We start from the raw sequence: 27,523 nt of genomic DNA, 5'->3' as shown, positions 1-27,523 counted from the left end.
TTATTTCCTGTCAGCGCTCTTATTTTGGTTCCTTTTCCTGCACGTCTCCCTGAGCGCTTGTTTCCCTCACCTGTCCCTGATTGGTAGACTGGCACACCTAGTGGCAATTGCCAATCAGGCTACTATTTATACCTGCCTCACCCTCCAGTCAGTGCTGGAGTATTGTTAGCTGTTTCCTGGTTCCTGTTTTCTGTATTCTCTGTTCGTTGTTTCCAGTTTGCCTGTTTCCTGTTTTCCTGCATTTCCTTTGGGATATTAAAGTCATGTTTTCCTGCATCACGCCTGCCATCTCTGCATCTTGGGGTTTGTCACCAACACTTCCTAACAAAAAAATCCTATAATAAACAAGCGCTATGTTGTTTTTAAGGACATGCTTCGAAAACACTCGTCAATGATCCATTATATGACAGGAGTGCTCTGCAAAAAGCGCTAGCAAAAGAAACTGGTCTGGTCGTTAGCAAAAGGTGCAATAATGTGCAAAAAAACGTCTTGTAGGTTTGCTGCAATAATTATAATAACATTTTGTTGTGGATTGTGTGTCTAATTTTTGAATGCATTACTTAGTTATCATTTTGTTTATTTACAATACAGTGGTGCCTCAACTAAAGAGCGCTCCAATTTAAGAGGGTTTCGAGATAAAAGCTGTCTCACGGATAATTGTTATGCTTGTTGGCATAGCAAATGTCAGAGTAAACCCCGTAAGATCCGACCAAAACATCTGTACTTACTCGCTAGCGTTAACTCACAGCTAAAGCTCAACATAACTTTGTTTTCCGCAGTGTTCCTGTCATAGAGGATCTTTGACTTGTATTCTTAGAGTAGGTTCCTAAAAACAGCAGTGTTCCTGTCATAGAGGATCTTTGACTTGCATTCTTAGAGTAGGTTCCTAAAAACAGCAGTGTTCCTGTCATAGAGGATATTTGAAGAAAGTGAGTGTGAAGCACAGTGCTGAGAAGAAGTGGACAATATTCATTGAATTAAAGGACAAAATCATCAGAAACACGACTTGGCGAAGCAATTCGGGTGTATGACTTGCTAGTCTGCAGCATACTGAAGCAGATGAAGTCCAACACCAGCCAAGAATGGCAAAATAATCTCAACGGGAGACATTTATCCATGAAAATTTGCAAAAGCTGCTGATAGTGTGTTTTTGCAGAGAAGCAGCTAATAAGAGATGACCCTAGAAGTCCACTCTCCTTGGTAAATGTTGAACGTTATTACTATATTACTTCATTAAAATACTGTAGTTGTTAGTAGTACATTCTGTTGTATTGTTATTACACAGTATTTTGTTATCTAAAAGTGTTTTTTTTTTCTTTTTATAAAGGCACATTACGTGTTAAAATTGTGCAGTTTTTTGGCTTGGCACCAATTAAATTCCTTAAAATGGGAGACGTCAAATTGAGATACAAGTGTTTAGAGTTAAGAGCTCCGTCACAGAACGAACTAAGCATGTAAGTTGAGGTACTACTACAGTAAACAGAATTGTTCAAAATTACATTGTTGTCCGTTCTACTTGATTGTCTCAAAATTTCGTAAAAATAAAAAAGACAATGTTTTTTCAACAATAATTTGTATGTTTTCCATTTTTCATTCCGGTTCGGGGAGCTTTTAAGGCAACCAATCTGGTACTATGATAGGTTCAATTGTAAACAATACCCATATATGACAGCAGTGCTCTGCTGTTTTCGGAATCCACTGCAAAAACACAAATCAGAGAAGCTCTAGACCAGGGGTCGGCAACCCAAAATGTTGAAAGAGCCATATTGGACCAAAACATACAAAAAAGTAATCTGTCTGGAGCCTCAAAAAATTTAAAGACTTGCATAAGTCTTATAATGATGGCAATGTAAGTGTCTAATTAGCTATATTAGCCTACTAACAAAATGACTATGTGTCGCAGGCTGGCGCAAATCTTCGTTGACAGAAATGTTGAAATGTAATATTTATTCTACATATTTTTAAAACATTCAAAAACTATAGTAACACTTCTCAAAGGGTGAGATAACTTCTGGAAATGACTGGCTTAGAATGGCCAAAGGTATCGACGTGTGTGTCCAAATGAAAGGAAACGGTCTAATGGAAGCTGGGTAACGTTTGCTGTGGTCTGGATCAACATGGCACACAACAAATGCAAAGAAATGCAGCCAATTTAACATACAGATCATGTGTCATGACACATGGAAACATTAACTAAAGAGGGCATACAGGTAAGTAAAGGAAATTGAATGAGCTCAAATATACCTACAAACGAGGCATAATGATGCAATTTGTACATACAGCTAGCCTAAATAGCATGTTAGCATCGATTAGCTTGCAGTCATGCAGTGACCAAATATGCCTGATTAGCACTCCAACAAGTCAATGACATCAACAAAGCTCACTTTTGTGCATTCACGCACAGCATAAAACATTTGGTGGACAAAATGAAACAAAGCAGGAGTGGCATAAAACACGTCTTTCTGTGGCAGCGTCAGAGAAAGTTGTACATGTAAACAAACTGTTGAGTCACAGTCCACACAACTACGGTGAGTTCAAGGGCCGCTGAAATTAGTGGGACAAAACGGCGCTCGCCAAATACTCTCATCAGTGAAGCATAAACACAAAACATATTAAGCAGTGGGCCTTCCGCCCGAATGCAGCTGAGATAGGCTCCAGCACCCCCCGCGACCCCGAACGGGATAAGCGGTAGAAAATGGATGGATGGATGTTTATAAACTGAGGAAATATGTCCCTGGATACATGAGGACTTTGAATATGATCAATGTGTGATTCTGTAACTACTTGGTATCGGATTCATACCCAAATGTGTGGTATCATCCAAAACTAATGTAAAGTATCAAACAACAGAAGAATACGTGATTATTACATTTTAAAAGAAGTGTAGATAGAACATGTTAAAAGAGAAAGTAAGCCGATATTAACAGTAAATGAACAAGTAGATTAATAATACATTTTTACAGTATGTCCCTCGTAATGTTGACAAAATAATAGAATGATAAATGACATGAGATGTCATGCAAGTGCAAGCCACTGTGACACTATTTTTCTTTATTTAAATGTTTTTATTTTTAAAAATTAATGGCTGTAATGATAATGTCAATGAGGGAGATCTACTCATTGCTATGTTGGAATTGTTATTAATATTGATACTGTCATTTTTGTTTGACTACTTTTGGATTGTTTTGTGTCATGTTTGTGTGTCCTCTCAATTGCTCTGTTGATTGCTATTCTGAGTGTTGCTGGGTCTGGTTTGGTTTTGGAATTGGAATTATATTATTGCGTATTATTTTGTTGTATTGATTAATAAAAAAATAAAAAAACAAGTGGATTATAATCAATTTTTACAGTTTGTCCCTCGTAATTTTGACAAAATAATAGAATGGAAAATTACACAATACGTTACTGCATATGTCAGCAGACTAATTAGCAATCTTTGTTTGCTTACTTACTACTAAAAGACAAGTTGTCTTGTATGTTCACTATTTTATTTAAGGACAAATTTGCAATAAGAAACATATTTTTAATGTACCCTAAGATTTTTTGTTAAAATAAAGCCAATAATGACATTTTTTGTGGTCCCCTGTATTTAGAAAAGTACCAAAAAGTATCAAAATAATTTAATAATACCGGTACCAAAATATTGGTATCGGGACAACACTAGGTTGCAGTGGTGTAGAACTGCACTAATACATGCAAAACACAATAGTGAATATTCTCGTTCAAAAACGTTAGCCCCAATCAAACTGAGCATTATCATCTTTATAAAGGCACAATAAACGTGTAAATAAGCCAATGCGTAATAACAAAATGTAATAACTATGCAAAGCTAATTTACTTTCACTAATATAGTGAAAGTGCAGCATTTGAAAGCGTTTCAAGTGTCTATAATACCCCCCAAAATGTGTACGATTTACTAAAAAGTGAGCACTTACTCTGCATAGTGTCTCTTGCAGTACAGTCGCTGGTCCCGCACGAAGCACGAGTGCCGCAGCGCGTCCCCGCACGCCGCACAGCGAGCACACGCTTCGTGCCAGAGGCCGTTGGTGGTGACCTGGAGCAGGAACCTGTTTGTGATGGGCCTGTGGCAGCCCGCACAAACGGGCCTGTGCTGCATGTCTACACAAAGAACGCCAGGAAATGCACCACATGTTTGTTTACAATAATACATTATAAAAAATGTTTAAAAATCCAGTACAACTATTTCAATTCATGTGGAAAAAGTGTCCGTACCTTTTTTTTTTTAAATGTGAGTCTTCCTCTTTAGAGCATCTCCAGCTGGTGCAAAGCTGCTGCTTCTTCTCCTTCTCCAACTTTCTTATCCCCTCTTTGGACTTTCCATCAATTAGCCTGACAACGGGACAAGCAGAGAGATAGAAAGAGAGAGAGAGAGAGAGAGAGAGAGAGAGAGAGAGAGACTTGCTCCATGTGAAGATACAATTACCTTTCTTTACCAGAGCACCACCCCCACGCCTGGCACGGCTGGCGCTCTCTGGTGGTCAACAGTGGAACTACACATAACAATTGGCCTGTCGTTCAAAAAGATGGCAAAAAAAAAAATAGTGATTTTTATTTTATTTTATTTAATACAATTACTCTATGAATAAAATCTGATTCCTTTTCAAATGTGGCCTGAATAAACTATTTACAAATGAATGCTATTCAAACCGTCCTCCATAATTTCAGATATAATTACAAGTTGTTTTTTTTCCGGGGGGGGGGAATTGTTATAAAATCTTCAACTTTACAATTTAAGAGTCTTTTGTCCCCGCCCTCCCAAAGTCATCTTGACATGGCCGACAAAGTGGGGAGAGAGGGCAGCTATTTACAAGTGAGGGCGGGAGGTGGGGGCGGGGGGGGGGGCATGGGTCATGTGATCTGATGCGGCGCCTCCAGCATCTCCATGAGGAAGGTGTCTATGGGCGTGTCCCCGATCAGCTTGAAGAAGAACAGGTGTTCCAAGCACTTGAGGCCGATGGAGCGCAGGGCGGGCAGTCGGAGCAGGAGCTTGGCGAACCTGACCCACACAATATACTAAGTAAATACAGTATTGCTTATTTTACAAAAAATGTGCGCCAGTGTTGTGGTTTTCTTTTATACCTGCCCGGTTGGTCTGGATATTTCTGTTTGGTGTAGGACTCCAATGAGGCGTAGACCTTTTCTCTCAGTCCCTCCACCTCCATTGGGTTTGACAGACCTTTGGCATCTGATAGAATCAATTGGAAGCAGGAGTTAACTGGAGAACCAAACTTTAACACTCATACTGTATCAAACAACTTTGTATACACCATGACTTTGATAATGAAATAGGGCCTGATCTAATAAGGTCCAGCTAACAAGTGCTAAAACTATAAAATTGTGTGCGTTGCATGTGATCTACTAAAAAACCCAAAACCAGTGAAGAAGGCACGTTGTGTAACTCGTAAATAAAAACAGAATACAATGATTTGCAAATCCTTTTCAACTTATATTTAATTGAATAGACTGCAAAGACAATATATTTAATGTTCGAACTGAGACTCTTATTTTTTTTTGCAAATAATCATTAACTTAGAATTTAATGGCAGCAACACATTGCAAAAAAGTTGGTACAGGGGTATTTTTACCACTGTGTTACATGGCCTTTCCTTTAAACAACACCCAGTAAACGTTTGGGAACTGAGGAGACCAATTTTTGAAGCTTTTCAGGTGGAATTCTTTCCCATTCTTGCTTGATGTACAGCTTAAGTTGTTCAACAGTCCGGGGGTCTCCGTTGTGGTATTTTAGGCTTCATATATGCGCCACACATTTTCAATGGGAGACAGGTCTGGACTACAGGCAGGCCAGTCTAGTACCCGCACTCTTTTACTATGAAGCCACGCTGTTGTAACACGTGGCTTGGCATTGTCTTGCTGAAATAAGCAGGGGCGTCCATGATAACGTTGCTTGGATGGCAACATATGTTGCTCCAAAACCTGTATGTACCTTTCAGCATTATTGGTGCCTTCACAGATGTGCAAGTTACCCATGCCTTGGGCACTAATACACCCCCATACCATCACAGATGCTGGCTTTTGAACTTTGCGCCAACAACAATCCGGATAGTTCTTTTCCTCTTTGTTCCGGTGGACACAACGTCCACAGTTTCCAAAAACAAGTTGAAATGTGGACTACAGAACATTTTTACACTTTGCATCAGTACATCTTAGATGGCGGCGTTTCTGGGTGTTGTTGATAAATGTCTTTCGCTTTGCATAGTAGAGTTTTAACTTGCACTTACAGATGTAGCGACGAACTGTAGTTACTGACAGTGCTTTTCTGAAGTGTTCCTGAGCCCATGTGGTGATGTCCTTTACACACTGGTGTCGCTTTTTGATGCAGTACCGCCTGAGGGATCGAAGGTCACGGCTTTGCCGCTTACGTGCAGTGATTTCTCCGGATTCTCTGAACCTTTTGATGATATTACAGACCGTAGATGGTGAAATCCCTAAATTCCTTGCAATAGCTCGTTGAGAAATGTTGTTCTCAAACTGTTCGACAATTTGCTCACACATTTGTTCACAAAGTGGTGACCTTCGCCCCATCCTTGTTTGTGAATGATTGAGCATTTCATGGAAGCTGCTTTTATACCCAATCATGGCACCCACCTGTTCCCAATTAGTTTGTTCATCTGTGGGATGAACATTCCTCAACTTTCTCAGTCTTTTTTGCCACTTGTGCCAGCTTTTTTGAAACATGTTGCAGGCATCAAATTCCAAATGAGCCAATATTTGCAAAAAATAACACCAGTTCACCAGTTCGAACGTTAAGTATCTTGTCTTTGTAGTCTATTCAATTGAATATAAGTTGAAAAGGATTTTCAAATCATTGTATTCTGTTTTTATTTACCATTTACACAACGTGCCAACTTCACTGGTTTTGGGTTTTGTAAAATACCATGCTAACATTGGTGCGGGCCGCCATATTTAAAATGAGGTTTTTGCGTGTACTACACAGCTGTCCCCATGGAGACTAGGGATCTAATGATAAACAGTAATAATAACTGCGGTAAAATGTCCAACAATTACTGTTACCGTTTTAAATAAAAATTATCGAGAATAAAACGTGATTGATCACTACACATTGATAAACTCACAGACTGACTGTCGCCAGCTTGCTAGCGTAAATGCCTACATGAAAACAAGAGACATTGATATCATTCCCCATTAAGACACAACAAACCTTAATTTAAACTTATATAAACAAAATGCTGTCTGAGAAACGAGGACATTCGATTGTGCACATTGAACCTACAAGTTGTGCTCGCTTAATGTGAGTGATCGAGGATTATGAGACAGAGGTGTTTTCACGGTGCGTTCAATGACCGCTGAACAGAATAGGATGAAACAACGCCCCCCAGAAATTATAAATTTTTAATTTGCATAAATCTTAAAGTGCTAAAGTAGAAAAACATACTACGACTAAAACTCTATTAGAGAAGCCTAATTTTCTAACAGTGTGTCTATTTATTTTAGTTCTTTAAAAAACTTGGTCAAAAGATTTCAGTGTGCATAAGCAGTTTTTGAGCACATTCAACTACATCGTGATAATAACGATAACCCTGATATGAAGTTTTCATATCATTACATCCCTACTGGAGACACTCATTTCCCTCCACATTCATGCTATCAATGCTCCTATCTATGGCGTTTTGTTATGTTTTGTAAAATACGGTGGACAATAATACAGTATGTGTCATTTTTTGTGAGTATTTTAGAAGAAGTCCTGCAAAGTGATCTACAACAGAACCCACTTTTAGACGCTGGATTGATTCAGGGAGTAGGATATATGAAGTAGGATATATGTTAATAATATCTCTAATACCTCTAGGTCAGGGGTCACCAACGCGGTGCCCGCGGGCACCGGGTAGCCCGTAAGGACCAGATGAGTAGCCCGCTGGCCTGTTCTAAAAATAGCTCAAATAGCAGCACTTACCAGCGAGCTGCCTCTATTTTTTAAATTGTATTTATTTACTAGCAAGCTGGTCTCGCTTTGCCCGACATTTTTAATTCTAAGAGAGACAAAACTCAAATAGAATTTGGAAATCCAAGAAAATATTTTAAAGACTTGGTCTTCACTTGTTTAAATAAATTCATTATTTTTTTTACTTTGCTTCTTATAACTTTCAGAAAGACAATTTTAGAGAAAAAATACAACCTTAAAAATGATTTTTAGGATTTTTAAACACATATACCTTTTTACCTTTTAAATACCTTCCTCTTCTTTCCTGACAATTTAAATCAATGTTCAAGTAAATTTATTTTTTTTATTGTAAAGAATAATAAATAAATTTTAATTTAATTCTTCATTTTAGCTTCTGTTTTTTCGACGAAGAATATTTGTGAAATATTTCTTCAAACTTATTATGATTAAAATTCAAAAAAATTATTCTGGCAAATCTAGAAAATCTGTAGAATAAAATTTAAATCTTATTTCAAAGTCTTTTGAATTTCTTTTAAAATTTTTGTTCTGGAAAATCTAGAAGAAATAATGATTTGTCTTTGTTAGAAATATAGCTTGGTCCAATTCGTTATATATTCCCAATTCGTTATATATTCTAACAAAGTGCAGATTGGATTTTAACCTATTTAAAACATGTCATCAAAATTCTAAAATTAATCTTAATCAGGAAAAATTACTAATGATGTTCCATAAATTATTTTTTTAATTTTTTCAAAAAGATTCAAATTCTTATTCTCTTCTTTTTTTCGGTTGAATTTTGAATTTTAAAGAGTCGAAATTGAAGATAAACTATGTTTCAAAATGTAATTGTCATTTTTTTCGTGTTTTCTCCTCTTTTAAACCGTTGAATTAAGTGTAAATATCATTAATTATTAATAATAACATAGAGTTAAAGGTAAATTGAGCAAATTGGCTATTTCTGGCAATTTATTTAAGTGTGTATCAAACTGGTAGCCCTTCGCATTAATCACTACCCAAGAAGTAGCTCTTGCTTTCAAAAAGGTTGGTGACCCCTGCTCTAGGTAATGTTGCAAACAAATATGCCTCATAGAAAACATTGACGTAAAGCAAGGCTACACGTTTCCATAATGAGCTAGCTTGGTGCTAATTTACATTGGCTTTTCCATTTACGTGCTACTGATTAGCATGGGCAATTTTACATGGCGTGTACAACTCCTTCGAATTTGGTAATAAAAACTAGAACCCAAACACAGCTGGTGTGTAATAAGTACAATACTTACATTACAAACATTGTAAGGCACAATATAAGATAAGACCGGCATTAGCTTAATGGCAAAGACTACTTCCTGGCTAAAGCAACACACCGCATATACACTCGTCTATACACTACTGCCATCCAATGTCTTGGAATAGCAACTGCATGCAAAGTCTACTATATAATATGTGCAAATGAGACTCATAAATGCAATAAAAAACAGATATTACAACTTGACAACACATTTACCATAATATTATTATTCAATTAACATTTATTGACGCAAACGAAATCGATTCCTAGGTAATGTATCGGTTCAAAATGTAAAAGGTACTCTTACCCAAATATCTTACTCCAGTAAAGGATATGGAGGTGAAATGGTGATTTGAAGAAACAACTAACCTGGGTTTTGGTGAAGGCACTGACCTGGGTTAAAGAGGACGATGGCTCGCAAACAGCCGAGCTCGGTTTTATCCATCTGCATGTCTTTCATTTTGGACACCAGCTCCGTTAGGACCCTGCAAAGGAGATCAAGCGCACTTAGAGAAGCTGTGGATGGTTGGACTCAAGGCAGCGGTCCCCTAAATATACAACTAAAATTGATATACAAATTAAATTATTACCATTGGTTATGTGTTTATAAAAAGTACCTGAAAAGGCCTAAAAAGTATCTACTTCAATCTAGACCACAGGTGTCAAACTCAAGGCCCGGGGGCCAGATTTTATTTTATTTGGCCCTCAAAAGCCTGGAAATAATATGCGTCATTAAAGTACTTTATATTTTCTTACTAAATGTATTAGATTTTTCCATTTTGACAGAAAAAATACAAGTACTCAATGTAATCGCACATAAATATTATAATGTAACAAATATATGATCATACATTCAAACAATGTTCTTGTTAAACTACAAATAAATACTTTTTATCTGCTTGACTTGTGATTTCAAAGCAAGTTATTCATCAAATTGTCAAATTTGATAAATAGCTTTCACAGCGACTTTATGAAATTGACTATGGTTTTACAGCATTTTACTGTACATGAAAAAAAGTACCACCACTTTTTTTTGACCATAAAATGCTGCCAGTTTTTTACTGGCAGCATTTTAACGGTGGTACTGTTTTGCTATTCACAATAGTACATGGTCATGGTCAAGGTCGTTTTTACGGTAAAATCCGGCAGCTTAGTTGCCAGAATTTTACTGTAAAAATGCAGTTTTATATTTACAGTAAAAAAACATTTTTACAGTAAAATTTTATCAACTGAGCTGCCAGTTTTTTACAGTAAAAAACAGTGGTTCTGTTTTGCGATTCACAATAGCACACGGTAAAATCTACAGTTGTCCTTTTTAAGGTAAAATTTGGCAGCTAAGATGCCAGAATTTTACTGTAAAAATTCAGTTTTATATTGACAGTAAAAAAACATTGTACATTTTACAGTAAAATTTGATCGACTGAGCTGCCAGTTTTTTACTGTAAAAAACGGTGTTACTGTTTCGCTATTTACAACAGTACACTGTAAAATCTACAGTTGTCCTTTTTACGGGAAATTTCCGGCAGCTAAGTTGGCAGAATTTTACTGTAAGAATGCAGTTTTATATTTACAGTAAAAAAACATTGTACATTTTATAGTAACATTTTATCAACTGAGCTGCCAGTTTTTTAATGTAAAAAACGGTGGTACTGTTTCGCTATTTACAATAGTACACGGTAAAATCTACAGTTGTCCTTTTTACGGTAAAATCCGGCAGCTAATTTGCCAGAATTTTACTGTTAAAAATGCAGTTTTATATTTACTGTAAAAAAACACTGTAAATTTTACAGTAAAATTTTGCCAACTGAGCTGCCAGTTTTGTACAGTAAAAAACGGTGGTTCTGTTTTGCGATTCACAATAGCACACGGTAAAATCTACAGTTGTCCTTTTTAAGGTAAAATTTGGCAGCTAAGATGCCAGAATTTTACTGTAAAAATGCAGTTTTATATTTACAGTAGAAAAACATTGTACATTTTACTGTAACATTTTATCAACTGAGCTGCCAGTTTTTTACTGTAAAAAACGGTGTTACTGTTTCGCTATTTACAACAGTACACTGTAAAATCTACAGTTGTCCTTTTTACGGGAAATTTCCGGCAGCTAAGTTGGCAGAATTTTACTGTAAAAATGCAGTTTTATATTTACAGTAAAAAAACATTGTACATTTTATAGTAACATTTTATCAACTGAGCTGCCAGTTTTTTAATGTAAAAAACGGTGGTACTGTTTCGCTATTTACAATAGTACACGGTAAAATCTACAGTTGTCCTTTTTACGGTAAAATCCGGCAGCTAATTTGCCAGAATTTTACTGTTAAAAATGCAGTTTTATATTTACTGTAAAAAAACACTGTAAATTTTAGAGTAAAATTTTGTCAACTGAGCTGCCAGTTTTGTACAGTAAAAAACGGTGGTACTGTTTTGCGATTCACAATAGTACACGGTAAAATCTACAGTTGTCCTTTTTACGATAAAATCCGGCAGCTAGGTTGCCAGAATTTTATTGTAAAAATGCAGTTTTATATTTACAGTAAAAAAACATTGTAAATTTTACAGTAACATTTTATCAACTGAGCTGCCAGTTTTTTACTGTAAAAAACGGTGGTACTGTTTTGCGATTCACAATAGTACACGGTAAAATCTACAGTTGTCCTTTTTACGGTAAAATCCGGCAGCTAAGTTGGCAGAATTTTACTGTAAAAATGCAGTTTTATATTTACAGTAAAAAAACATTGTACATTTTATAGTAACATTTTATCAACTGAGCTGCTAGTTTTTTAATGTAAAAAACGGTGGTACTGTTTCGCTATTTACAATAGTACACGGTAAAATCTACAGTTGTCCTTTTTACGGTAAAATCCGGCAGCTAAGTTGCCAGAATTTTACTGTAAAAATGCAGTTTTATATTTACTGTAAAAAAACACTGTAAATTTTACAGTAAAATTTTGTCAACTGAGCTGCCAGTTTTTTACAGTAAAAAACGGTGGTACTGTTTTGCGATTCACAATAGTACACGGTAAAATCTACAGTTGTCCTTTTTACGATAAAATCCGGCAGCTAGGTTGCCAGAATTTTACTGTAAAAATGCAGTTTTATATTTACAGTAAAAAAACATTGTAAATTTTACAGTAACATTTTATCAACTGAGCTGCCAGTTTTTTACTGTAAAAAACGGTGGTACTGTTTTGCTACTCACAATAGTACACGGTAAAATCTACAGTTGTCCTTTTTACGGTAAAATCCGGCAGCTAAGTTGCCGGAATTTTACTGTAAAAATGCAGTTTTATATTTACAGTAAAAAAAACACTGTAAATTTTACAGTAAAATTATATCAACTGAGCTGCCAGTTTTGTACCGTGAAAAACAGTGGTACTTTTTTAACCATTTACAATAACATGCTGAAAAAAACACTGCAAATGTTAAGGTACAATTTTTGCAACTGACTTGTCAGTTTTTTTTACTGTAAAATCTACACATGTTTTATTACATTGTACATTAAAAAAATAATCGAATGCATAGGTAATTGTGCAATAATATCATTCACTGTTAGAAGCGGCCCTCTGAGGGCAAACATAACTGCGATATGGCCCTCAATTAAAACGAGTTTGACACCCCTGATCTTGACAGATTTTTTTTTTTGTGGAAGACTGAATTATGAACTAAATTCAGATCAAAAACGGTTTTGTAGTTTGTGTGTTTGTTGGCTGGCAGGCAACTTCCTGGCAAAAATATGTGCTATGATACTGTTCCCTTGATGCCATTGCGACTGTATTGCCATAAATGATCCGCCATGTCTGCTAAAGTTGCGTGTTCTAAAAAAACGCTGATTTCTAAATAGGGTAGAAAAACATTGTGTGGCTGTAGGCAACCTCCTGATATAACACGGTAGAAGCTGCATTTGAAGTATTGTGAGTGGTCAGCATCTAATTATTTGTACCTCTGTGTGCGCTTTAAAATGTTGGTGTTACACTTGCTGTTGTTTACAATACACTGATTTATGCTGACTGAGCAATTTTGCACCACTATTCCATCGTTGACTCTGTTGCTGCCGTGTTGGGTATTACACTTGTTTATAAAATAAACATGTGGTCAAAGCTGTTTTTTTCCCCTCTACGCTTTCTCATGCACTGTAGATCATTATGAAATAAAATGTAAAAAAACTTGTTAACCTCGCTCCAATTATGCTAAAAAAAACAACCTTTGAAACAGAAAAATAAGTTTTGATGTTGAATTTTGAAAAATACATCAGTGTATGTATCAGTGTACATCAGGGGTGTCAAACTCATTTTAGATGGGGGGCCACATGGAGAAAAATCTACTTCCAAGTGGGCCGGGCTGATAAAATCACGGCACGATAAGTTAAAAATAAAGACAACTTCAGATTGTTTTCTTTGTTTAAAAATAGAACAAGCACATTCTGAAAATGTACAAATAATAATGTTGTTGTTTTTTTTACACGTACAGGTTGCGGTTAATAGTTTTCTATCTTTATTTGCCGTTATTTATACTTTCTGAATAAATTATGTGATAATGTTCATCAGTCAACTCATTGCTCATTGATGTTAATTTTCAATTTATCAAAATAAAAAAAATGATATCAAAATCAAATTATAGGATGTTATTTATGTAGTTTGCTCATTGTCCTCGACTGATATACTAAGATTGATTGATTGATTGATTGAGACTTTTATTAGTAGGTTGCACAGTGAAGTACATATTCCGTACAATTGACCACTAAATGGTAACACCCGAATAAGTTTTTCAACTTGTTTAAGTCGGGGTCCACTTAAATTGATTCATGATACAGATATATACTATCATATATACTATCATCATAATACAGTCATCACACAAGATAATCACATTGAATTATTTACATTATTTACAATCAGGGGTGTGGAGGGGGGGGGTGGGGGGGGGGGTATGGACATCAAGTAGTGGACATAGAGAGAGAGAGAGAGAGAGAGAGAGAGAGAGAGAGAGAGAGAGAGAGAGAGAGAGAGAGATCAGAAGGCATAAGAAAAAGAAAAAGTATCTGCATTTGATTGTTTACATTTGATTATTAGCAATCCGGGGAGGGTGTTAGTTTAGGGTTGTAGCTGCCTGGAGGTGAACTTTTATTGCGGTTTTGAAGGAGGATAGAGATGCCCTTTCTTTTATACCTGTTGGGAGCGCATTCCACATTGATGTGGCATAGAAAGAGAATGAGTTAAGACCTTTGTTAGTTCGGAATCTGGGTTGAACGTGGTTAGTGGAGCACCCCCTGGTGTTGTGGTTATGGCGGTCATTTACGTTAAGGAAGTAGTTTGACATGTACTTCGGTATCAGGGAGGTGTAGCGGATTTTATAGACCAGGCTCAGTGCAAGTTGTTTAACTCTGTCCTCCACCTTGAGCCAGCCCACTTTAGAGAAGTGGGTAGGAGTGAGGTGGGATCTGGGGTGGAGGTCTAGAAGTATCATGTGGTTTATTTTTTACATATGTTGCATCATCTACAAAGATACAAAGAATTGCTATTGCGACATCTAGTGGACACATTTAAAACAGCTGTTTCTTTCATTCAAAAATTTCAGGTTAATTTTTATACTTAGCGAACTCATCCCGCGGGCCGGATAAAACCTGTCCGCGGGCCGGGCCGTACGTTTGACACCCCTGGTATCACTAGTAGTAGTCCAAATAAAACAAGTCCATCCTGCAATAAGAGTGTGCCTCAGCAACATTTATCAACATTTCGCTGTCGTTCCTTACCTATCAAAGATGGAGCCTACCCCAGCACTGTGGGCGCTGCTCCTGTGGACGTGGAGGCCCGTGGCCAACAGGATGCCGTCTTTCACCGTGACTGAGCGATGGGAGAAAGACGCGATGAGCAGCTCGTTCCAGCCTAGCGTACACAAGAGAAGACACCAGCAGATGTCAGTGCTGCCTCAACCGTTATTTTGGCGTCCACTGCGCCATTTGGCTAAATCAGGGGTTGGCAACCCAAAATGTTGAAAGAGCCATATTGGACCAAAAATACAAAAAAAAAAAATCTGTCTAAAGCTGCAAAAAATGTAAAGCCTTTTATAGTGTTAAAATGAAGGGAACACACGCTCTGAGATCAGAAGGTTGTGAGTTCAAAACCCCGGCCGAGTCATACCAAGACTATAAAAATGGGACCCATTACCTCCCTGCTTGGCACTCAGCATCAAGGGTTGGAATTGGGGGTTAACCTCTAAAGGCTTAGTTGGCCACATGCGTGGACAGCACCTTTCAGCTCTTATTTCCAAAATTGGGGTCTTATGGCCGCTTATGTGAACACTTATGCTGTCATCTGGTGGTGTCAGAAGAGTATAACATACAATGGAATTTGGAAAAAAAAAAGTGTAAAAATAAGAATTAGCATGTCACTACACATGAAGTACACGTTTGTTACTTATGAACTAAGTACATCATATAAAAAGATTATTCTTAATTTTTTATTCTAATTAGGGTCCAATAAGCCCAAATAGCAAAGAGAAATAAAAAAAAACATGTAAACAAACAGCTTGGGCCTTATATCACCAAAATTATTCCCGGGCGCGGCCACCGCTGCTGCTCACTGCTCCCCTCACCTCTCAGGGGGTGGAACAAGGGGATGGGTCAAATGCAGAGGGCACATTTCACCACACCTAGTGTGTGTGTGTGACTATCATTGGTACTTTAACTTTAACATGATGCAAGTGTCTACATTAGCCTACTATCAAAATGCCTATGTGTCGCGGGCTGATGCAAATCTTCGTTGGCAGAAATGTTGAAATTCAATATTTATTCTACACATTTTTACAACATTGGAAAACATTACTAAAAAAGAGGCTTATCAGAGGGTGAGATAACTCCTGGAAATGACTGGCTTATAATGGCCAAAGGTATAGATGTGTGTGTTCAAGTTGAATAAAATGTAAAAGATAAATAAAATGAGCTCAAATATACCTAAAATACGAAGCATAATGATGCAATATGTACATACAGCTAGCCTAAATAGCATGTTAGCATCGATTAGCTTGCAGTCATGCACTGACCGAATATGCCCCGTTAGCACTCCACACAAGTCAATAACATCAACAAAGCTCACCTTTGTGGACTTACGCACATCATAAAACGTTTAGTGGACAAATAGAGACAAAGAAGGAGTGGCATAAAACACGTCTTTCTGTGGCAGCGTCAAGGAAAGTTGTACATGCAAACAAACTACGGTGCGTTCAAGGACTGCCCGAAATCAGGACAAAATGGCGCGCGCCAAATACTCTCATCAGTGAAGCATGTTTACTGTAAAGAGTGGGATTTCTAACGATTGGGAAAGTTTGTGTCATGTTTGTCCTCCTACAGAAACCACATTAAAACAAAAAGTATATGTTGTCCCCATCTTTTTCCATTCTCATAAATTTGAAAAAAAGCTCCAGGTAGCCACTAGGGCGGCGCCAAAGAGCTGCTTGTGACTGAGCAACTACCCTGACCACAATTCAACAAGTGTAAGTAACCCTTCAGAGGGGACATTTTGTGCCATTCAGTTTTCTTTAAAAACGATGTTGGCTTTTTTTAATGACTATAAGTCCAATTGAACTACTGGTGTTATTCATTTGGTAAATCTTTATAAAATTCCTACATAAAAAAGCGATAGATTGTCCAATTTAAAATGCCATTTTTGATCCCACATTTGTCTTTTCACACTTTTTTTCCAAAACAATGCGATATCTTTTTATAGGTTTCAATTTGGACTATTGCGGGGGGCGGCAAACCCTATAGTGGCTCTCTGGAGCTTTTTCAAAAATGTATGAAAAATGAAAAAAAAAGATGAGGGAAAAGAAATATTTTTTATTTTAATATGGTTTCTGTAGGAGGACAAACATGACACAAACCTCCCTAATTGTTAGAAATCCCACTGTTTACATTAAACACACCGTTTAGTCCTACTAATTTCAGCGATCCTTGAACTCACCATAGTTTGTTTACATGTGCAACTTTCTCCGACTTTCTAAGACGTGTTTTATGCCACTCCTTTTTTTGTCTCATTTTGCCCACCAAACTTTTAATGCTGTGCGTGAAGGCACACAGGTGAGCTTTGTTGATGTTATTGACTTGTGTGGAGTGCTAATCGGGCATATTTGGTCAGTGCTTGACTGCAACCTAATCGATGCTAACATGCTATTTAGGCTAGCTATATGTACATATTGCATCATTATGCTTCGTTTGTAGCTATATTTGAGCTCATTTAATTTCCTTTAAGTCCTCTTAATTCAATTTATATTTGCATGTCTCATGCATGACACATTATCTGTATGTAATATTGGCTTAATTTCAGATAGTTATTTGTGTGCCATGTCGTTCCAGACCACAGCAAACGTTACCCAGCTGGCAAAGATTGTAGTAAATCCATTAGAAGAAGACAGCCTGCCATTTCCTTTAACTTGGACACACACATCTATACCTTTGGTAATTCTAAGCCAGTAATTTCGAGGAGTTATCTCACCCTCTGAGAAGCGTCCATTTTACTAATGATTTCTAATGTTGTAAAAATGTGTGGAATAAATATTACGTTTCAACATTTCTGTCAACAAAGATTTGCATCAGCCTGCGACACATAGTCATTTTGATAGTAGGCTAATATAGACACCTACATCATGTGTTGCCTTCATTATAACACTTATACAAGGCTTATAATTTTTTGCGGCTCCAGGCAGATTTTGTTGTTGTTGTATTTTTGGTCCAATACGGCGCTTTCAACATTTTGGGATGCTGACCCCTGGACTCCTGGGTATGAAGTTTTCATCTTTATATCTGTCCACCAGATGGCGCTTTTTTTCAAACTTGAAAGCATGCAGCAAAAATCTCAAAATGTAATGTTTCTGTAAGCAGTGCCTTGTTATTGAAACTATATACAGTGCTGATGTTGGATAAGGTCATGAATGGGAAAAAGTTTTTTACTTTAGATTTTTTGTTGTTGTTAATAACAACAGAGTCATTTGGAGGGTTCCAAACCCCCAAATTATAATCCATATCTGACATGTATGTATAATTCAGGTTGAAATAGTTTGAAAAGACTGAATTGTTTAGGGTTCCAACAATTAATAATGTATAATATTTTTACAGACGTTTTGGTAAAGATATTTTTTTAGGATTTAAAGTGTGAATTTTTGGTTTTAATCTGAAATGTGGAAAAAAAATAATGCATGAAAATCAATATTGCTGCCAGTCATTGACAAATCTTAGGGCTTAATGATAATATTAATAATAATACATAATTAACAGTTTGTAAAATAAATAATGCCTACTTTGAAAAGAGTGAGTAAAGATTAAAAAATGAATGAATAAAAAAACAAAAAACTTAACTGACAATGTTTTTAGGACCTCTAGTGTGAAGTTTTGGTTTCAATCTGAATGTGGAAAAAATAACAATGCATGAAAATCAATGTTGCTCCTAGTCACTGACCCATCTGAGGGCTTTATAATAATTATAATATTATTATATTATATTATGCGTCCATGATAACGTTGCTTGGATGACAACATAAGTTGCTCCAAAACCTGTATGTACCTTTCAGCATTAATGGCGCCTTCACAGATGTGTAAGTTACCCATGCCTTGGGCACTAATACACCCCCATACCATCACAGATGCTGGCTTTTCAACTTTGCGCCTATAACAATCCGGATGGTTCTTTTCCTCTTTGGTCCGGAGGACATGACGCCCACAGTGTCCAAAAACAATTTGAAATGTGGACTCGTCAGAACACTTTTCCACTTTGCATCAGTCCATCTTAGATCAGCTCGGGCCCAACGAAGCCGGCTGCGTTTCTGGGTGTTGTTAATAAATGACTTTCGCTTTGCTTAGCAGAGTTTTAACTTTAACTTAACAGATGTAGCGACAAACTGCATTACTGACAGTGGTTTTCTGCAGTTTTCCTGAGCACATGTGGTGATATCCTTTACACACTGATGTCACATGATGCAGTACTGCCTGAGGGATAGAAAGTCACGGGCATGCTGCTTACATGCAGTGATTTCTCCAGATTCTCTGAACCTTTTGATGATATTACGGACCGTAGATGGTGAAATCCCTAAATTCCTGGCAATAGCTCGTTGAGAAATGTTCTTAAACTGTTCAAGAATTTGCTCACGCATTTGTTCACAAAGTGGTCGCCCCGTCCTTGTTTGTGAATGACTGAGCATTTCATGGAAGCTGCTTTTATACCCAATCATGGCACCCACCTGTTCCCAATTAGCCTGTTCACCTGTGGGATGTTCCAAATAAGTGTTTGATGTGCATTCCTCAACTTTCTCAGTCTTTTTTGCCACTTGTGCCAGCTTTTTTGAAACATGTTGCTTGCAGGCATCAAATTCCAAATGAGCTAATATTTGCAAAAAATTACAACAACGTTTCTCAGTTCGAACGTAAAGTATCTTGTCTTTGCAGTCTATTCAATTGAATATAAGTTGAGAAGGATTTGCAAATCATTGTATTCTGTTTTTATTTACCATTTACACAACGTGCCAACTTCACTGGTTTTGGGTTTTGTACATACATACAAACAGCACATAGTACAAGCAGCGGATTCAGTTATGCATGATGTTGAGGTCGATGGTTACCTGCTCGTAATAAGATGACCTGGTCGTCGAGGGGGAGTTCTGAGAAGTGTGGGATCCTCTTGGCCCACTCCACTAAAGTGAAGAGTTGCTTGTCGGCCGCTTGGCAGATGTTGGTGACGGGGTCGTTGGTCTACGAGCAAAGCGGGAATACCAGAAGAAAAGTCATGATGATATTTTGAAGCTGATTTGCACAACGCCTTTGGCTAACCGTGTGCATGTTGGATCAAATCGACGTTATTTGGGATTCATGCTTTTATGACAGGAGAAAGGCTGAAGATTTGACCTTCCACCTCAATTACCTCAGGCTCAAACGCATCAAAAACATTATCTTCTACATTTGAGCAAGATCAGTTGCCTTGTTTGACCTTATATGTTGAAATGAAAATCAATAGTTTTCTTCATTTGATATGAAACTGACATTTGGAAACAGGTAAAACGTGCTTACTGGTATGACCATAAACATCTTGTGGGTGTAGCCCAAAAACAATAACATTCTTGCTGAACCATTAGTTGAAACAATTAGCTCAAGGTGCACGGAAAAATATGATTTGACCGTTGACCTCAATACTGTTCCTGCTTTGATGTAAAACAACAGGTTTACGATTCACTTCTTTACTGTATGTAAATCTGCAACTACAGAGTGTCCCCACTGTGGGATAACTGAAGTTTATCTGATCCTATCCTATATCAATACTATAAATAACTAGATGAGGCAATTCCTGAAGGAATTGCGTGTGAATGCTCCAATGCTGAAGTTGAGCTGAAATCCTGGATTTTTTTTTTTTTTAGAATTGTTGAAGTCGAGCACACAATTCCCAAACAGGTTGAATATTTTGAAGTTGGAACAGTTTGAATCAGATGGAAAATGTAGGAATTGGGAACTTTGAAAAATGTCCCATTGATTTCAATGGGAATTTTCAAACAATTTGGGAATTTCGGGAAAAGCGGGGATTTTTTTGAAAATGGTAAAAAAAACCTTCAATGGCCTGAATGAGTTGAAATGGTTGGTGTTGACATTTTTCAAATCGGTCAAGAAATGTTGAAGTAGTAACATGTTGAGTTGAGAAATGGAATTACGGAATTCCTGGAATTTCGGGATATCCGGGAATTTTTCCTGTTCAAAAACAACTTGTTTTTTGTCCTGATTAATAGGAATGTTTTGACTATGGAACGGTTGAAGTGGGTTTAAAAATGTAGGTGGAGTAGTTGCCAGAAAAAAGGGTGGAAACAGGGCTTTGGAAAACTAGGAATTCGGGAAAATCCTGGAATTTTTTTTAACTTGGAAAAAAGGTAGTTTGAATTTCCAGAATGGTGGAATGTGTTGAAGGTGCAATGGTTTGAATAGTTCGAAAAATGTGGAAATGGTGAATGCTTGAAAAATGGCCAATTCATTTTGAATGGGAAAAATGCCCCGGAAAACCTGGAATTCTGGGAAATTTTTTGAACTCGGAAAAAAGGTCATTTAAATTTCCAGAATGGTGGATTGTGTTGAAAGGTTGAATGGGTTGAAAAATGTGGAAATGGTGAAAGTTTGAAAAATGGCCGTTTCATTTTGAATGGGAAAAATGCACCAGAAAACCCGGAATTCTGGGAAATCTGAGAATTTTTTGGAACTTGGAAAAAAGGTAATTTAAATTTCCATAATGGAAGAATGTGTTGAAGGTGGGATGGTTTGAATAGGTTGAAAAATGTGAAAATGGTGAAAGTTTGAAAATGGCCAATTCATTTTGAATGGTAAAAATGCCCCGGAAAACCTGGAATTCTGGGAAATCTGGGAATTTTTTTTAACTTGAAAAAAAGGTCATTCAAATTTCCAGAATGGTAGAATGTGTTTAAGGTGGAATGGTTTGAATCGGTTGAAAAATGTGGAAATGGTGAAAGTTTGAAAAATGGCCAATTAATTTTGAATGGGAAAAATGCCATGGAAAACCTGGAATTCTGGGAAATATGGGAATTTTTGGAATTTTTCAAATAGGCTGAAAAGTTTGAAGTTGGAACGGTTTGAACAGGTGAAAAATGTGGAAGGTAGAGCGCGCCAAAATCTGGAGAACAAGAATAAGTTTAAGTTGAATAATAAATAGATGAATTTTGGTGTGGAAAACCATATGTGTGAATGCTTTGGACCATTCACAGAATTAGTAATATATTTGTCCTTAAATACCCCCCAAAAAATTCTGGATGATATAGCCCAAAAGCGATAGCATTCTCATTAAACAAATGAACTGCAAAATACCAATTAAAGAGGTGACCCCCCCTTAAAAAGATAATTTTAACACTTTCATCTTGTGTTAAATACAAATAAAAATCAATTATTTTCTTGCTTTGACCTAAAACCAGGTTCAGGTGTCATTATTGATTTGACCTTTGACCTCAGTTACCTTAAAACATCTTGGTGTGTGTGTGTGTGTGTGTGTGTGTGTGTGTGTGTGTGTGTGTGTGTGTGTGTGTGTGTGTGTGTGTGTTGGTGGCGGTGTGTTGAATAGAGTTACAAAATCAATACAGTTCTTGCTTTGATGTCAAACATCAGGTTGAAAAAAATGCTTTTGCTTAAAAAAATGAGCCTATTGTTTTTTTTAAAGAAATTATCTTGTGGAAGGTATCACCCAAAAGCAATAGTGTTCTTACTCTACGGATTAACTGCTCAACATGGATTGAAGTTATAACTCTTGAAAAAGCGTATTTGACATTGTTAGAGCCATTTCGGACATATTTAGGAATAATATTAGCTGTGTAATCGCTCCCCATACAGCAATAGATGATATCTGTCTATTACCTGACCGCTTCTATGTTAGCTACCTCTCTTTGTTTATAATGTATATTTTCTGCTGGATCTACTCTCTATTTTATGCTGCAGCTGTTACATATACTGTAATATTGTACATGGTCATTGTTATATGTTGTATATATTATATACAAATATAATTTAGTAATATAACATATCAGTATATATGATATACTGTATATATAATATGTAAATATTACATATATGTTATATTTTATATTGCTACTACAGTACATTTTTAGTGTACTTTATACCTGCATTATCCTTTCCATCCTTACACTTCCCATCCTTTGTAACTGAGCTACTGTGTGGAACAATTTCCCTTGTGGATCAATAAAGTTGGTTTAAGTCTAAGTCTATTTACACATATTTCTTATGTTTACATATCATGCTTTGTTTAAAGTAAATTTGATTATACAGCAATAGTTTAAATGACCGTATATTTGGTATTTTGCCATATTATTGGTACATAGTTTAAAATATTGTCTTTCACTTCCTATCAATGTAGTTGTGCTATATTAGTTCGCTCCGTTTCGACTGGGTGTCGTAAAGTGCCAGTAACTGTCGTAAATGTGACTGTTTTATTTTGAAAGGTCGAACAGGGCATGGGGCAACAGCTTTTTTTTGACAGTGTTTAAACGTGTTAAACGTATGTAAATTGCCTCAATGACGTCATCTGTATTATTTTTTGCTACTCTTGTTACCGTTCGTCAGGAAGAAAAGTGAAAATAAACCCCGTCATTTTTTTTTTTATACTTTGGATCGGCGTCAGCCTGTTGTTATTGTGGGACGCAGGAACAGCTGATCAAAAGAAAACCACGCGTCAGAAACTTCACGCCCTGCCGAGGAAGCGACAAAGGAAGCTGAGTTGCCGTTACAGACATTGAACGGGACTAAAAATCAATACTGCTCTCGCTATTTGCCCCTTGACCTCCACCAACTTATATTGAATAAGATTCCAAATCAGTAGTGTTCTTGCTTGAATGAAGAACAGTCCATAAAAGCTCGAAAATAATATTATTGATGTGACCTTTGACACCAATTACCTTACAGATCTTGTGGCAGGTACAGCCGTGGTCAAAAGTTTACGTACACTTGTAAAGAACATAATGTCATGGCTGTCTTGAGTTTCCAATCATTTCTACAACTCCTATATATTGTGGCCAAACAGCTCCATTTTTGTTTCATCTGACATCACATGGACAAATATAAGACCTTCTGGAGGAAAGTTCTGTGGTCAGATGAAACAAAAATTGAGCTGTTTGGCCACAACACCCAGCAATATGTTTGGAGGAGGTGGGAGGAAGCCGGAGTACCGGGAGGGAACCCACGCAGTCACAGGGAGAACATGCAAACTCCACACAGAAAGATCCCGAGCCTGGGATTGAACTAAGGACTACTAAGGACCTTCGTATTGTGAGGCACATGCACTAACCCCTGTTCCACAGTGCTGCCACATGAAATCAATGTTACATGAAATTATTGTTACCTGAAACTTTTGTTACATGAAATTATTGTTACATTAAATTAATGTAAGATTAAATTAATGCAACATGAAATTAATGTTACATGAAATTAATATAACATAGGCTCCAGCGCCCCCCGCGACCCCGAAGGGAATAAGCGGTAGAAAATGGATGGATGGATGAAATTAATGTTACATTAAATTAATGTTACATTAAGTGTTTGATATTATAATTCCAGTTTGATGAAGTCCTGAATTGATCAATTCAACTTTATTGATGAGCAAGAAGTTATGCTATGCTATGTTTAAAACTTAATGCATATTATTATATCAATATATAATATATAACCAAACTGTTAATCCAAAAGAAAAATGATATAAAGGGAATTTGGAGGGTATTAAATACAATTATTGGGCATGGTTCAAACAGTTGTTGTTATCCAGAGTTTTTTGTTGAGGACGACCAAATCATAAGTGACAAGAAGATGATTGCTGATGGCTTCAATATGTTTTTTGTTAAAGTTGGGCCTGAGCTGGCAAAAAAAATCCCAATTAATGATGAACAGCCCACGGAACTTATTGAAAAAAATCCCTTCTCGATGTTCCTTACTCCGACTGTCGAAAAGGAAGTCTTAGAGATTATTCAGAAAAGCAAGAACAAAACATCACGTGACATTTATGACCTCGACATGAGGACAGTCCGCAACGTAGCGGAAGAAATCATCAAACCATTCACACACATCTGCAATTTATCTTTTCAACTTGGACAATTTCCTTCACAAATGAAACTCTCAAAAGTCATCCCCATCTTCAAATCTGTAGACAAACACCAGTTCACAAATTACCGGCCCGTCTCCCTTCTGCCACAGTTGTCAAAAATATTGGAAAAATTATTTGATAATAGAATTCGTGGCTTCATTGAAAAGCACAAATTATTATCTGATGGTCAATATGGGTTCCGACAAAATAGGTCAACTTCATTAGCTTTAAAGGCCTAATCTAATAGAGAACATTACTAATGGTATCGAGAAAAACAAATTTGTTATAGGAATCTTTATTGACTTGCAAAAGGCTTTCGATACCATTGACCACCAGATTTTGGTAAATAAACTGGAAAACTATGGCATAAGGGGAGTGGCAGGGAAATGGCTGAAGAGCTACTTGAATGAGAGACAGCAGATTGTTCAGATCGATCAACATCAATCTACACTCATGAACATAACCTGTGGAGTCCCCCAGGGGTCGATACTAGGACCCACACTATTTATAATGTATATCAATGAAATATGTAAAGTATCAACACTGCTGAAGTTCATCCTCTTTGCTGACGATACAACCATTACATGTGCAGGTGACGACATGAAGCAACTTCTGGCCTCTGTAACTGAGGAGATGATCAAGTTAAAAACTTGGTTTAATACCAACAAATTGTCTCTGAATTTAAAAAAGACCAAAATCATGCTCTTTAGCAATCGCAAAAGTAATATACCCATCAGGATTGTTATTGATGATACACCAATAGAATATGTTCAACAAAATTCATTTTTAGGAGTGGTAATAGATGAAAATATATCATGGAAGCCTCATATAAGTTACCTGAGGATAAAAGTTGCTAAATGTGTTGGAATGATGAGGAGATCATGTCATTTATTGAATAACAATGCTCTACTGTTATTGTATCATTCATTTATTATGTCATATTTAAACTATTGTGTTGAAGTCTGGGGAAATTGTTATAAATCTCATCTACAGCCTTTAGTCACTCTGCAGAAAAAGGCCATTAGGATTGTGCCCAATGTTCACTACAGACATCATACAAATACACTATTCATGGAGCTAAAGCAACTTAAACTGCACGATGTAATCAACTTTAAAACTGCTCAAATTATGTTTAGGGCATCCCAAAACTCTCTACCATCCAATATACAGAACCTATTCCAGGATAGAGGTGCTCACCATAGTTACAGTCTAAGAGGAAACAAATTATATTTTCCTAAATTTAGAACAACTTTAAAATCAATGTGCATTTCAGTGCGTGGAGTCAGTCTGTGGAACAACTTAGGGGACGAGTTAAAAACCTGTTCTAACATAATTACATTTAAAAGACTGTTTAAAAGAGAAGTAATGAAGAGGTACGAGGAGGAAAGAGAGTGATGCCCTTAGCACAGAGCGATGAGAGAGAGGTGGATGGTCAGAGAGTGTTTGGGCCTATGTGTGTGTGTGTGTGTGTGTGTGTGTGTGTGTGCGTGTGTGCGTGTGTGTGTGTGTGTGTGTGTGTGTGTGTGTGTGTGTGTGTGTGTGTGTGTGTGTGTGTGTGTGTGTTTTGTCTCGCCTTGTCTTGTCTCATAGTAACAATGGTACTATTGTATTGTTAGTGTACAGGAGCTTTTCTTGTTTTTGTTTGTATAGTATTGTTCTTGTATTATATTGTTTATGTGGAATGAGTGAGAGGGGTTGGAGTATTATAAGCATTTGCTTCATCCAACCCCTTTTCAAGCCTTGCATAAATGTCTCTGCCAAAATGTAAAAAAAAAAAAAAAGTGTGTTGTTGTACAGTGCAGGTTTGAAATAAATAATTCAATTCAATTCAATTCAATATTATTATACCAACACTATTATTATATCAATACTAGTATTACAGTATATCAAACTGTAGTATTATATCCATAATATTATATAAATACTATTATTATACCTCCAAAAACATGCACCTGGGGATAGGTTGATTGGCAACACTAAATTGTCCCTAGTGTGTGAATGTGAGTGTGAATGTTGTCTGTCTATCTGTGATGAGGTGGCGACTTGTCCAGGGTGTACCCTGCCTTCCGCCCGAATGCAGCTGAGATAGGCTCCAGCACCCCCCGCAACCCTGAAAGGGACAATCGGTAGAAAATGGATGGATGGATGTTTGGAGGAAAAAAGGTGAGACCTTTAATCCCAGGAGCACCATGCCTACCGTCAAGCATGGTGGTGGTAGTATTATGCTCTGGGCCTGTTTTGCTGCCAATGGAACTGGTGCTTTACAGAGAGTAAATGGGACAATGAAAAAGGAGGATTACCTCCAAATTTTTCAGGACAACCTAAAATCATCAGCCCGGAGGTTGGGTCTTGGGCACAGTTGGGTGTTCCAACAGGACAATGACCCCAAACACACTTCAAAAGTGTAAAGGAATGGCTAAATCAGGCTAGAATTAAGGTTTTAGAATGGCCTTCTCAAAGTCCTGACTTAAACGTGTGGACAATGCTGAAGAAACAAGTCCATGTCAGAAAACCAACAAAGTTAGCTGAACTGCGCCAATTTTGTCAAGAGGAGTGGTCAAAAAATCCACCAGAAGCTTGTGGATGGCTACCAAAAGCGCCTTATTGCAGTGAAACTTGCCAAGGGACATGTAACCAAATATTAACATTGCTGTATGTATACTTTTGACCCAGCAGATTTGCTCACAT

General features: G+C 36.9%; 2 protein-coding genes across 3 annotated transcripts in view; both read right to left on the bottom strand.

The window, feature by feature from the left end:
* Nucleotides 1-4,306, bottom strand: part of LOC133644754 (LIM homeobox transcription factor 1-alpha-like) — a 34,164-nt gene extending 29,858 nt beyond the window's left edge. Inside the window, exons 1-2 of the mRNA XM_062039479.1 lie at nt 4,234-4,306; nt 3,936-4,119 (exon numbers count right to left, since the gene is read on the bottom strand). Of these exons, the coding sequence (XP_061895463.1) occupies nt 3,936-4,117 (182 nt within the window). The 5' untranslated portion in view covers nt 4,118-4,119; nt 4,234-4,306. The remainder of the gene's footprint in view (nt 1-3,935; nt 4,120-4,233) is intronic.
* Nucleotides 4,307-4,571: 265 nt separating this feature from the next.
* LOC133644513 (retinoic acid receptor RXR-gamma-B-like) overlaps nt 4,572-27,523 on the bottom strand; it is a 142,141-nt gene continuing 119,189 nt past the window's right edge. The window contains exons 7-11 of one of the 2 annotated variants that reach the window (XM_062039044.1): nt 19,830-19,959; nt 14,977-15,109; nt 9,624-9,715; nt 5,101-5,206; nt 4,572-5,017 (exon numbers count right to left, since the gene is read on the bottom strand). In XM_062039044.1, coding sequence (XP_061895028.1) covers nt 4,870-5,017; nt 5,101-5,206; nt 9,624-9,715; nt 14,977-15,109; nt 19,830-19,959 — 609 coding nt within the window. In that variant the 3' untranslated portion in view covers nt 4,572-4,869. The remainder of the gene's footprint in view (nt 5,018-5,100; nt 5,207-9,623; nt 9,716-14,976; nt 15,110-19,829; nt 19,960-27,523) is intronic. The other variant, XM_062039045.1, reaches the window with a different exon arrangement.

The sequence above is a fragment of the Entelurus aequoreus genome, linkage group LG27 (assembly GCF_033978785.1).
Source record: "Entelurus aequoreus isolate RoL-2023_Sb linkage group LG27, RoL_Eaeq_v1.1, whole genome shotgun sequence".
Lineage (NCBI taxonomy): Eukaryota > Metazoa > Chordata > Actinopteri > Syngnathiformes > Syngnathidae > Entelurus > Entelurus aequoreus.
Note: the sequence above shows the minus strand (reverse complement) of the source record. Positions and strands in the feature narration are given on the sequence as shown.